Source organism: Anarhichas minor, unplaced genomic scaffold (assembly GCF_050575085.1).
Source record: "Anarhichas minor isolate MPS153535 unplaced genomic scaffold, ASM5057508v1 ptg000016l, whole genome shotgun sequence".
In the NCBI taxonomy this organism is placed as follows: Eukaryota; Metazoa; Chordata; class Actinopteri; order Perciformes; family Anarhichadidae; genus Anarhichas; species Anarhichas minor.
The window spans coordinates 3,578,472-3,590,917 of record NW_027466462.1 but is presented as its reverse complement, the minus strand read 5'-3'; the positions used below and the strand labels follow the sequence as shown (position 1 = coordinate 3,590,917).

At 42.5% G+C, this 12,446-nt stretch overlaps 2 protein-coding genes across 2 annotated transcripts; both read left to right on the top strand.

Moving 5' to 3' along the window:
• The first annotated feature begins 1,015 nt into the window (after positions 1-1,015).
• LOC142950630 (tripartite motif-containing protein 16-like) lies at positions 1,016-4,837 on the top strand. The gene is made up of 7 exons (XM_076092193.1): positions 1,016-1,264; positions 1,819-2,187; positions 2,435-2,530; positions 2,939-3,172; positions 3,619-3,775; positions 3,864-3,923; positions 4,006-4,837. Exons 1-7 carry the CDS (start codon positions 1,016-1,018, stop codon positions 4,533-4,535), a joined length of 1,695 nt encoding a protein of 564 aa, XP_075948308.1. The 3' UTR covers positions 4,536-4,837.
• A 4,306-nt stretch (positions 4,838-9,143) lies between these two features.
• Positions 9,144-11,951, top strand: ltb4r2a (leukotriene B4 receptor 2a). The gene is made up of 4 exons (XM_076092534.1): positions 9,144-9,680; positions 10,833-11,033; positions 11,144-11,187; positions 11,648-11,951. The coding sequence occupies exons 1-4, from the start codon at positions 9,147-9,149 to the stop codon at positions 11,949-11,951; spliced, it is 1,083 nt and encodes a 360-aa protein (XP_075948649.1). The 5' UTR covers positions 9,144-9,146.
• Positions 11,952-12,446: the final 495 nt, after the last annotated feature.

The following is a 12,446-nucleotide window of genomic DNA, read 5'->3' as shown; positions in this document are numbered from 1 at the left end:
CTCCAGGGTCGCGTGATATCTCTTTGTGGGTTTGACACTACGAGCAGACAATTAATCCCTTGTTAGTACAACAAAAATTGATTATTGCAGCTTTAACTGAAGGGGAAAAAATGTTTGGGGCTGATAACCGCAGCATAATCACAACAAGTTAAGCAGTGATTCTGAAAAAGGTGGAGGGAAATGTTTTTTGTAAAGAGTCAAAACTCTGTGAATTATCTAAAAATCATTCTAATATAGGAACAGTGGGCCCATGCCATCTTTATATATCGGTAATGTGTGGAATACATGGAGTATATGAATGATAGCAATTGACGATGTGTAATTATCTGACAGTGGTGGTTTGAATGTGGACTCTCTTTTACGTGTTGGATTATAAATAACTATATTTCACTGACCTGTTTCTCTTTATTATGCCATTATTTGTTAGAAATCAGTTTTTCAACAATAAAAGCACCGATTGCGAACACGTTTTCCTATTTGTCCATTTTTTTTGACAATGTGAGTGAAAGTCTGTAGTTTACCCTGCACCTACAAGCTCGGGTCAGCAGGGAGCTCTCTAAAGCAAGACAAACGCTTCGTTTAGTCTTTCCCATCCTGCAAAAGACGAGGCACAAAGTGCAGCCGCAATGGGTGGTGTTGTAATGTAAAAGCTTTTCTTTAAGCCTTGAAATATTTTGCATTAATATAATATTATAATTTACATTTGCCTCTAGCTTTCATATTTTCCTAGATGTTTTCATAACAACTGTCAGGCCTGAAAAGCATCCAACCTCCACAGACTTGTTCTTATTGTGTACAAATTGCTGTCTGCCCCTTTAATGCAGTTTCTCTGAGCACACAGGTGATGTCAATTAAAGTTGGTGGACATTGAGCCTTGAACCTCACACACTGCTCTGAATAGCCTCACCGCTCCTGGTTGGGACCAGAGAGTCAGCTCCTTCTTTTCCGAGTATTTCAAACAAAATCAAACCCAGAAAAACTCTTTGTCTTTTCATGAGACTGGTTGACAGTGAAAATGGCTGACAAACAACATCAGCAAGAGGAGCAGCATGGAGTCGACCTGGACCAGGATCAGTTCTGCTGTTCAGTGTGTCTGGACTTGCTAAAGGAACCAGTCGCCATTCCCTGTGGACACAGCTACTGCAGACACTGTATCGAGGATTGCTGGGACCAGGACGAGAAGAAGGGACAGTACAGCTGTCCTCAGTGCCGGCAGACATTCAGTCCGAGGCCGCTTCTGAAGAGGAACACCATGCTGGCTGAGGTGAGGGCAGAAAACCTTTCTTCCTGTTCCTCAAAATGTAATAAAAAAGGAGTAGTATTAGTTGAAACCGTACTAGTGGTGGTGAAAGCGGTAAATCTGTTTGATGATGTTGTTAGTTAGGATCGACATTATAAAAAGTTATAATTTCACTGAAGTTATAGGTTATATTTTTGTTTGTCCAGGAATATTTTTTAAAGGCACAGCCAGTAAGATTCTCCTAAAACAATTATCTGTAGTTTGCAAGGGCATCGCCGTTTGCATTCTGAGCTCAACGTCACCTGAGACGACCATGATTGGTTTAAAGAAATACTAACAAGTTAGTATTGTAGTATTTATAGAGCATTTTTCCTCCCATAGCAAAATGATAATGTGTGGAGCCAGACCTTTCTTTAGCACTGACTCAGCACTATGTCAGATCCAGGAAGGAGGGGCCAACTTTAAATGTTGAGTTTACAAGGTGACATACTCATTGTGCCTTAACTTAAACTTAATATTACAACAAGTATTATAATGGTACATATTCTTAACAAACTTGTCTTTCCCATCATCCACAGCTGGTGGAGAAGCTGAAGAAGAGCAGCACCCAGCAGCCCTCTCCTGCTCTGGCCTGTGCCGGCCCAGAAGACGTCGTCTGTGATTTCTGCTGCGGGACCAGACGAAACAAAGCCACCATGTCTTGCCTGACGTGCTTGGCATCTTACTGTCCGGCTCACCTCGAGCCTCACCACAGTGTTCCCGTGTTGAAGAAGCACCAGCTGGTCTCGGCTACAGTCCCACTGCAGGATAAGATGTGTGAGAAGCACAACAAGCTGATGGAGGTCTACTGTCAGACGGATAGGACGTGCATCTGCCATCTGTGTGTTATAGATGAACATAGGAGCCACAAAACCATTTCTGTTTCACTGCAGAAAGCTGAGACGGAGGTAGACTGAGGGGTGTTTTTGTTTTAACGTAACGCATTCACTTATCTGTTCACATTGTTCCTTTTCAAAGTCCAGTACTCCCAAAGGGCACGAGGCCATAAAACATACTCATTAAGTCTTTTAATGTCCTCTGTTGAGCACGTACTGGCATGAAACGTTCATTATGTTAAAATGTGGTTTTAATTTTCTTTCTTTAACATGAACCGCTCCAGTCTCCCAGCGAATAATCCCGTTTTCTTCCTTCCAGAAACGTCTGGTTTCCAGACAAAAGGAAGTCCAGGCGAGAGTCAAGCAGAGAGAGACGGAGCTGCAGACGCTGATCCAAGCTGAGGAGAACGTCAAGGTTTGAAATGGGTGGTATTAATTCATAGATCTTGACTGATTGTGAAATGCCGCTGAGGATGATGTGGACAACATGTTGCCTGTGGACATGATTTAAAAATCAGCACTGCAGTCATGTTTCACAAGCCAATGAATGGGCATAACAATGTTAAGTTATATTTGGGTGCAGCTCGTTAATTTTGAACTTTGGCTCCTAGAATAGAGAATTCAGGGAGTATGTTGGACATGCGGCCAATTTTCCACATCGATTAACAATGTTCCTAATGGAAAGTCATTTTTTATTTTGGCCCCTGGGAGGTCAAAGGTCAACACCAGCTTGTGAACGGTGCCCTTTTCAGCTGAAGTTTCATCATGTTGTTCAAATGTTTTTGAGCTTTTTAAAAGAAATGATTCTGATGCGTGCCAACAGAGTTGTGCCCAGACGGCGATGAAGGACTGTGACAAGATCTTCGCCGAGATAATCTCCTCCACGCAGAGAAGACGTAGAGAGGTGAAGCAGCTGATCGGAGATCAGGAGAAGACAGCCGTCGCTCAGGCTGAAGAGCAGCGGCTTGAGCTGGAGGAGGACATCAGCAAGCTGAAGAGGCGAGACGCTGAACTGGAACAGCTGTCGCATGTTGACGATCCCATCCACATGATTCAGGTACCAGACACTTTTTAGTGTTGTCTTTTGACTTTTTGACATTTCTTCATGATTGAATGAACAGTTTCCAGTGCAGTACAGCTAAATTACTGACGGTAATCAAATGGGACGGCTAAAAACAATTCCATCGACTGGCCAGAGACATTGGAACAGATGTTTTAAACCTGTTGTGAAAAAAGAAATGGGATGTCATTCAAAAAAATCTTTATTTTCAGGTGAAAATGTAAAACTACAAAAAATGTAATAAAAAGACTGAACTTAAATACAAGCAAAGGCATTAAAGGAAAACACTCTTTGTACAAGAACTGAGTCGTGACTCCATTAATTACTTTGGACAAAGTTTTAATATTCTGGCTGTTTTGACTGAAACTCTCTATTTGCATTGATATCTTTTTTATGTATTGTTTTTCTGTCTTCAACTTCACCTCTGTCTCTTTTCCCCTCAGATTTTCCAGTCCCTCTCAACTTCCGGTGACTCTCCAAACTTTTCGTTCGATGCTGCTCCTTTGCGTTCCTTCGGAGATGTGACTGAGTGCGTGTGTGAGCTGAGATGTAAATTGGAGTCTGTCGTAAGGGACACATGGCCCAGGATCTCTGCCACAGGTATCACATGGAAATATATCAATTCTGACTCGTATATTGGCCATCTTCATGTCCAGTGGGTTATTTATGAAATGTTTCTTTCTCACAGTCTCTTATGTGGACTTCTCACTGTCACCAGCACCAAAAACCAGAGAGGAGTTATTACGCTGTAAGAAATTCAGTCGAACATCTTTACTTTTGAATAAAATAATCATTAGCAGTGTAAATACTCACGTAGTTTCTTCTGGCAGATTGCTGTCCCCTCACACTGGATGGGAACTCAAACTACCCCTATCTTCACCTGATAGACGACGACCTCAGGGTGAGGTCTTCACCCACCCCGTACTCTGCTCACCCAGACAGGTTTACCAAGTGGCCACAGGTGCTGTGCCGAGAGGCTTTGTCAGAGCGATGCTACTGGGAGGTGGAGTGGCATGCTCGCACTCTGTCTGCAGCGGTGGCATACAAAGACATCAACCGCACATCAGACGAGTCACAGTTTGGGAAAGATGACAAGTCCTGGAGTTTAGAGTGCACGGAAAATAGCTTGTTGTTCCGTCACAATAATGTAGAAACAAGGTTGTCGGGGCCTTGCTCCAAAAGGATTGGAGTGTATCTTGATTACAAAGCGGGCACTCTATGTTTTTATCATGTCCCTTACCCGATGGTGCTGCTCCACAAAGTCCAGACCACGTTCACCCAGCCTCTTTATCCAGGGCTTGGGCTGGAATATGAATGGTATGATATTGGCGTGTTTGCACAGCTGGCCAAGTTATGGTAGTAAAAGTTTGGAATATCAAGTTTTTTTTTTTTTCTTTTTTTTTGTTCTTCAACAACGATTCCCTTCGATTGGAAAACTTGTCTTAAAATCTAAAAATGACACAACTAGTTAGTATATAGTTCCATTGGTGTTGCGAGCGAACAATCTTCCTTCTTCATTTATCTGAAAGTAGTGTGCAGATCGCCACCAGGTGTGTCTGCAACTACCACTACTGTATTGTGTGACTGAATTGAATTCAAACAAAAGTTGGGAAACCCTTCCATCTAGGCACAAATGGGCTGTAAGGGGTCGTAAAACACTGTTCATCCAAACTCGAAAACAACCGGCGATGTATTCTAAAAATTGACTCATGGTCATCGTGTAAGACGCGTCATAAAATCTTGCAAAAACAAAAAGTTGTTTGCCTTCATAGCAGCAGCTGAAGGGCGGTGAGGGACTCAACAGAGTGTGTACTGGGAGAGCTGTTAGCTGCTAGCTAAACACACCGTCCAAAACATTGAAAGTATGCAAAACCGTTTCCCGGCCACTGTGTCTCTGGTTGGGGCTAGAGGTTCGGCGATGCACTCAGGTTAATCATCACAAACATTATGGTGGATTCCAGGAAGTGGACGGACTCTACAGCGTCTTTAATTGTATTGTAATACTTTGGGTATGGTTTGTGATTTAAAAAATAAATTGTATTGCTTATATTGAAGATTGTACCTGGTTTATTTGCATGCAGGTAACACTCCTTTAAGAGGGCCTGTGTGGAGACTTTCCCAAGTCTGCATTGGTGTTCTGGTTTCCAGTTAAAAAAAACGCAGGTTAATTTATCATGAACACTGTAATGCTCATCCGACAGAAGGGCAAATAGCTGTTGGCCCATTTGTTTCAATGAAGGGAAAGGTCAAAGTTACAGCATACAATTATATCTCAGCCTCCAACTTTGTGAAAAATGCCCTTTCCTGTCTCACCGTGACATGCACAGGTCCATAAAGAAACGCTTGGTGTAAAGAGCGGAGTCCTGAATTCAACCTCGCCCGACACCTTGGGGATGAACCAGAACGCCATCAGCAACTCGGGTCTTATAATAATAACTTTATTTTTGTAGCACCTTTTAAAACAGAGTTTACAAAGGGGTTAGACAGCCAAAGCAAGGCAATATACAGTAATGACAGAAAGCTCAACAAAAGCAAGACAAACTAAGGTCAAATTGAAACCCTGATAAAACAGTACAATAAAACCAATCGATAGGATAAGACCAAGACAAACAATAAATATGGTGGTAATATCTGGGTGCCCATATACTTTTGGCCATGTTTGGTAGTTTACAAAATATTAATGACCGCTTTCATACAATCGGGGTGAATAGAATTGTGTTTTGTGGTGAGATACTGTGAGGGGAAAATGGACTAACCCTTTAAGACGAAGCTACAGAGGTTGAATTCCTGTGGAGCTGTTGACAGACTGCCAGGGCAGAGACAGGCCAGGTAATGGGGACACACCTTCCCCTCTCACTACACTACATGTTGCAGCAAGCATGACAAATCAATCACAGAGAGAGAGAGAAAGAGAAGTTGGAGGGAAACTCGGGGAGAGGACAGGTTTAAAAGAAAAGGAAGAAAACTCAACATTAACACCAGTCGGACTTCTTTCCCAGACGTCGGTGTCGTTGGTGTTGGTGTCGTGTGTCGGGATTTACAGTCGATGACTTGAGGTGAGTTTGTCTTCCTGGCTCTCATTCATGAGTCTGTGTCGGTTTCTGTCAGCAACAACACTGCGGTTGCAACTGCCAACAAATCCATGCCAACAACTGTAGTTAATGTTACTGTTGGAGGAGAAATTAGGAACTCCTGGTTTCTTTCTAAGGGATTACAGGAGTTTTTGTTCCGCAGTTTGTTGCTGTGTTTTTGTGACATTGTCAGGTTCAGCTGGCAGTTGTGATTTGATTATAATATGAACAATTTATGTATGTTTTCTTTGTAGGCAAATCAGGTGAGTTTTAGAAAGCATGTGCATGAGTCACACAATACACACAAACGCACCTTTTGAGTCAGTCAGGTTTTATAGTCTGTGATGTGGTCACCGCGGGGAGCTCTGTTTGTACACATAATAAAAAAGCAAAGAGCTCAAACTTTGAATGCCTGTATTGTAAGAAAACAAAAGGAGGGAACGGCAACAGAAAGACTCAACACGACAGTGACACTAAATAGTTGGTTAAAGCTGGTTTCTCATTTTGGGGCCGTTGCGTAATATGACGCAGTTTCACCGGCTGCTGCTGCTGCTGCTTTGATGCCACTGTCGGTGTGGTTTGACCGGCTTTCTGAAAACACTGTCATGTGGTGTTTTCTGTTTGTCTCTCTGTTCCTCTGAAAGTTGGAGAAAGTGATTTTATCTAAGGGTATTTCATTTGAAATATTCCAAGTGCATCTGCGTTAGAAGAAGAAAACTATAAATGAATACATCTTTCTGTAAAAAATGGCCACATATAATCTTCAGCTCACCACAATTATTAGACAGAGGAGTTGAGGCAATTGTATTATTATTATCATGCTTGCTTTTTTATTTTTGGATACAGCACTTTATTATTTGCTAATTTAACTATTTGGTGGATTTCACGATCAAATTGTATTGTGCTTTGTTTTTCTCTAAAGCTTAAATGTGGCCTATTTATTAATAGAACTTTAATTTTGTGTTGACTTTGGCGGTCCCTGTGGACAAAAGTAGAAGTGTTTCTGAGCACCAGAGTCCCTTTAAACCTCATTTTATTGCAACATGGGTCTGACAGTCTGCTCCTCTAAGTCCTGTTTCTGGTTCTCCCATGCCACCCTTTCCCCCTCAAACGAGCCCAGCAATATAGCATGGGCTTCAAGCAGCGAGGTGTCGTGTGTTGGCTTTTTTAGTGGGGACCGGCGGAGCTCTGCTCCTGGACGTACGAGGAGCCGCTGAGCTCTCCTCTGAGCCCATGAATTCCCGGTGAACCAGCATGACCTCATCTGTTTTCATGCTGAATCAAACCCGATGGCACCGATGACAAGCATAACCAATAACATTTCTTTATGGATGCTGATGGTCTCGTTTACTTATGAAGGTCTTACAATAGAGGCTTCAGTATTAAGTTGCGACTGTTTCATAACCAGTTACAAGTTCCTCACAGTGACTTTTACTTTAAATGGTGTGTTGTAAAACCAAAGAAAAACCAAAAGAAAACCCTCAAAACACACCTGCCTAAGTGCTAATTATGTAAAAGTATGAATAATGACCTTACTTTTTTCATTTGGAAATGTTTTTCTAAATTCTAAAGAAAGAAGAGACCTAAGGTCCCACCCCTAAACATGTGACCCACATATGGGCTATAGGGGAAGCATCGAAACTCAACAAATGTCTGCTTGTCAAGACGCAATCATTCCATCTCTGCTGTGTTTGTATCTGTAAATCACTTGGTGTGCACTCACTCACCACCACAGCCAACTACACACTGATTTACTCTGTACTAATCCATAATCACTGCACAAGCTGAAAAGAAATATCAAAGAAGTGCGGTTAGCAGATGTGGGTGTGAATAATTTAACGTGTGCACACGCTGACGGTGCATCGTTTGAGTGTCAGCCTAAAGGGTGCGCTCTTAAACTAATAGTCAAGATATGTCCAACAAGTGATGACATGTCATCTGAAACCCTTTTTCCAGTAACATGGCTATAGTCCAAGCATAAGTTTCCTTGTAGGAGCCTACAGGATAAATACAACTTATCTGTTGCACAAACTGTATAATGCGTAGTGATTGACTGCTGAGAGCTAACCCAGATTTCTGAGCTGAGCACATTACTCCTCTTATTAAAGATTTGTATTGGCTTCCAGTTATTCATGCATATTTTAAAGTACTGCTAGTTTATGCATCTCTTAAATAATCAGACTGGGGATATTTGTATTGCTGTTATTGTTATTAACAAGTCCTCTAAAAAGACCACAAGCAACTTGTAAATCTGTTGCAGTGATAGCTGTTCAAAAATGTCTCACATATACATACTTTCATTTTCTAAATACTACCAACTCATTTCCTCAGACAGCTGGGCATTGTAGCATGTAGCTGTATTAGAAACAAACATGATGAAGTTGCATTAACGGGAGTTATTATGCTCCGTATTATGCTCCGCTCGTGTCTGGTCTCGTTGTTCAGGAATTAAGAAGCACTGTTAAAACCTGTTACACTTGCGCCACACACTCCCACACTTTCCGTCAGAAATACATAGTTGTCTCGTCAAATTGAGGCCTGTGCCAGAAAAAACATGGTGTAGAATTCAGAAGTAAGACTTTTTATTAGTCAGAAAATATGACTAATCAAATTTGTTGAAGTACCTTTTGTAATCTGGCATGTTAGTGCAGAGTACGAAATACGATACGGTGTTTAGTAAACGGCCCTGGAAACACTGTCACATAGTGATCATTCTTTTTTTTTTAAAGCACCCTTTTGTGGTTTGCTTTGTTAGCATTGATATCGTCTGTTAACGGCGAAAAAACAAGAGTAAAAACAATCTCTAATATTTTTATAATTTCTGTATTTTTACTTAAAAGGTAAAAATAAATGTAAGGAAAAAACATTCACCAATATTCTCTCTTTGACAGGTAACAAAAATGGACCCGACTCGCTCCCCGATCGGCTCCAATTCAACAGACACGAATAGCAACGTTGGCACCAATACGGGCGCCCTCATCCTGAGCCTTGTCTTTCTCTTGGGCTTCCCTGGCAACCTCTTCATCATCTGGAGCGTCCTGGCACGTGCCCGACGGCATTCGGTCACCACCCTCCTCATCCTCAACCTGGCTATCGCTGACGGCTCTCTGATGGGCCTCACCCCGTTCTTTATCGTCTACCTGATTATGAACAAGTGGGTGTTTGGGAGGGCAATGTGCAAGATCCTCTTCTACCTTTGTTTGGTCAACATGTACGCGTCCATCCAGCTCATCATGCTGATGAGCATCTACAGGCTGGTGGCAGTGCTGTGGCCGCAGCGGGTCGGCATCATCACCGGCCGCAAGACGGTGTTGCGTGTGCTGGCGGTGCTGTGGGTGATGGTGATGGTCGCCTCCATTCCTGCTGTGATCTTCAGAGATGTGAAGAACGGGACTAACGTGTGTGAACCGGCCCATGTTCACCCCACCAGCGATGTAAGTGAAGGAAAACCTGATCATCTTCATATTATCAATAACCAAGGCTGCACAATCCTCTAAATGTGCAAAGGATGCTTTCAGATGCTGTTAGACACACGGTCGCCCGAAACTGGTGGCATTTCAAGGATCAGGAAATACGCTTTTCTTCTTTCTTGCCGAGAGTTAAAGGAGAAGATACATACCATGTCTGTACACAAAATATGAAGCCAGAGCCATGCGATGATTGGGTTAGCTTAGCATTAAGACTGGAACCTCTAGCCTGTGAATGAGTCAAACAGGCAAGATAAATATACACTTCTTTGCTAAACTAAGCTAATCTCTATTGTAGATACAAGGTTTTGCCGTTGTTGTCACTGACTGACAATGTTATAGGGGTACAAAGCTAAATTGGAGTACTCTTTATGGGGTCACCCAAATATGCAACACAGTCTCACTTCAGTTCGTGAAATAGTCACAACAAGCAATCTATTGGTCTCGTGTACAGGGACACACATTGTTTTTTCAAAACCCCCTTTCTTTCGGACATTACTTCACAGAACAAAAGTTAGCAAAAAACATGGATGGGCTTAAAATAACTATGCAGTTAGGTTTAGGCAACAAAACCAACTCTGGTCTTGTGGTTGAAAGTGTTGGTTGGAGCCATCCGCCTCCCCTCCCACTCACCAACAGTGGTCTTTCTCAATATTTACTTCTACATCATAGCTCTGACTGTTGTCACATGGATGCCTTGGATTTGTGTGCCCACCACGAAAAAAGATTCCTAGTTGACTTTCCATTGGCATAGTTTTTGTCCTGAACGACAGCGTATTCACAAAACCAATAGATTGTATTTCACGACATGCCGTGAAATTGAGCTAAAATATGAACCTGTTACCTGTTATCTCTGACTCTACCTCAATAAAACTGATTCTACATGCAACAGAGAAAAGCATCCAAGCCCTTGTAACTGAAGCAAACAAAAAAATGTAATAAACTCCCTAAATCAGCTTATCGTGTCTCTTAAAGCAGAGAGTTGAGCTTTGCAATATTAAAAGATTTCAATCCCTTTGGCATCTCTGGATGTTTAGCTGGTAGCCAGCATGCAATTTAATGTAAAGCAGAATGTTCGAATGTTACATTTTATTGTCTCATCTTATCTTCCACGCACAGGTGGTCCTCCAGTACATGCTGGAGCTTGTGATCGGGTTTTTGATTCCATACGTGGTCATTGTAGTCAGCTACATCTGCATCTTACGGCGGCTCCGACAGACCAAGTTCCGCCGTCGCATTCGTAGCGAGAAGCTCATCCTGGCCATCGTGTTGACCTTCTGCCTCTTTTGGTTGCCCTACCACCTCATCAACATGGTGCAAGTATGTCATACATCCTTCTTCAGTATTTAAATGTTTTCAACGTGTGTCCAGGTTTAAATAGCATCACGTTTTCACAGTTATTCACTGATCATTCTTTTCATTGTCCTCAGGTTACGTCGGCTCTATATCCAGAGAAAAGTGCAGTAAAAAAAATGTAAGTGATGACACAACAACTTGCGTGCCTCTTATTTAATAAAGCTAATGTTTAAAAAATCAAACACAAACCGTGTTATCATGCGTTACATGGTGTACAGCTGGGAGTTGTTTCAGACTCAAATTGAGCCATTTGATGCATCACTTGCAATGCAATATTTTGGAACCTTTGTATTTATTTTTGAGCGTTAGACGTGAAGATTGACACCACTCTTGGGTGTGTGCGTTACGTTTGCAGCAAGGGCCCGGAGGCGATTAGCTTAGCTTAGCATACTGGGAGCAGGTGGGAACCACTATAGCTTGGCCTACTTATAATACAATATTTGTACCCTGTGGCATTGCTACTTTTACAAGTGGTACATTATGCATATAGTCTGTGACCCTTTTATTTACATTCTGATGAAAATCAAAGTCAGTCATTTGTCTCTAATTAAATGCTCTCCTCCTTTCTCCACCCGCAGCCTGGATAAAATATGGCACCATAGCCGACCTGTCACCTCGGCCATAGCCTTCATCAGCAGCTGTGCCAACCCAGTGCTCTACTTCTTCGCAGGAAAGTCGTACATCCGGCGAGAAGGGCTGGCGTTCATGGCTCGCTTGTTCGAGGGCGCGGGGCTGGACTCGGCTACCAGGAAGAGCCGGCAGCACAGCCAGAACAGCCGCGACAAAGACAAAGACGCAGATGCCGTCATGCTAAAGGACAAAGATGGAGACTCTGTTGCCAACTCGAACTCTAATACCAAACCAGTGAAGAATGGTAAGTAGAGGACACAAGATTCTGCAGGCTGGAAGCTGGTGTTGTTCCCCCAGGGGGGTCGAATTAAGCCACTGAGGCCTTTAAATCGCCGTCCAGTGGCAAAAACGTCATCTGGGTTCAACGTGCATGGCTGGTTCCCGCCAATCAAGAAAACGTAAATCCTTCTTCCGAATGACACAAACTTTGAAAGGGATGTCACTGGACATACTGATCCTGGAACAGCTGGCAGCCTGATGCATCCTAAATTGGCAATATTAATTTGCTTGCTCCGCTCTGAACTATTTCATACGGAAGAACTGTGGAGTATTATCCAGGACCCAGGCGGTGCCTTATGAATCTTTTTTTGCAAGATATTTCTCTGTCATTTTGTTAATGCAATGTTTTATTTGTCAACTTGCCTGACTAAAGCACCGAAATGAAAAGTGAAAATTGCTATACCTCAGTGACGAGCACAAATTGAGAGCGCTGGTTCGACGGAGGCACTTGACTTTGTTTTTTTATAA

What these genes read in the sequence shown, in the direction of transcription:
- ltb4r2a (XM_076092534.1), top strand. Translation starts at nt 9,147, where the DNA reads ATGGACCCGACTCGCTCCCCGATCGGCTCCAATTCAACAGACACGAAT. An exon ending in ACCTCATCAACATGGTGCAA is followed by an intron (nt 11,034 to 11,143) that starts GTATGTCATACA and finishes CATTGTCCTCAG; the next exon opens with GTTACGTCGGCTCTATATCC. An exon ending in AAAAGTGCAGTAAAAAAAAT is followed by an intron (nt 11,188 to 11,647) that starts GTAAGTGATGAC and finishes CTCCACCCGCAG; the next exon opens with CCTGGATAAAATATGGCACC.
- LOC142950630 (XM_076092193.1), top strand. Translation starts at nt 1,016, where the DNA reads ATGGCTGACAAACAACATCAGCAAGAGGAGCAGCATGGAGTCGACCTG. An exon ending in TGCAGAAAGCTGAGACGGAG is followed by an intron (nt 2,188 to 2,434) that starts GTAGACTGAGGG and finishes TCTTCCTTCCAG; the next exon opens with AAACGTCTGGTTTCCAGACA. An exon ending in AAGCTGAGGAGAACGTCAAG is followed by an intron (nt 2,531 to 2,938) that starts GTTTGAAATGGG and finishes GCGTGCCAACAG; the next exon opens with AGTTGTGCCCAGACGGCGAT.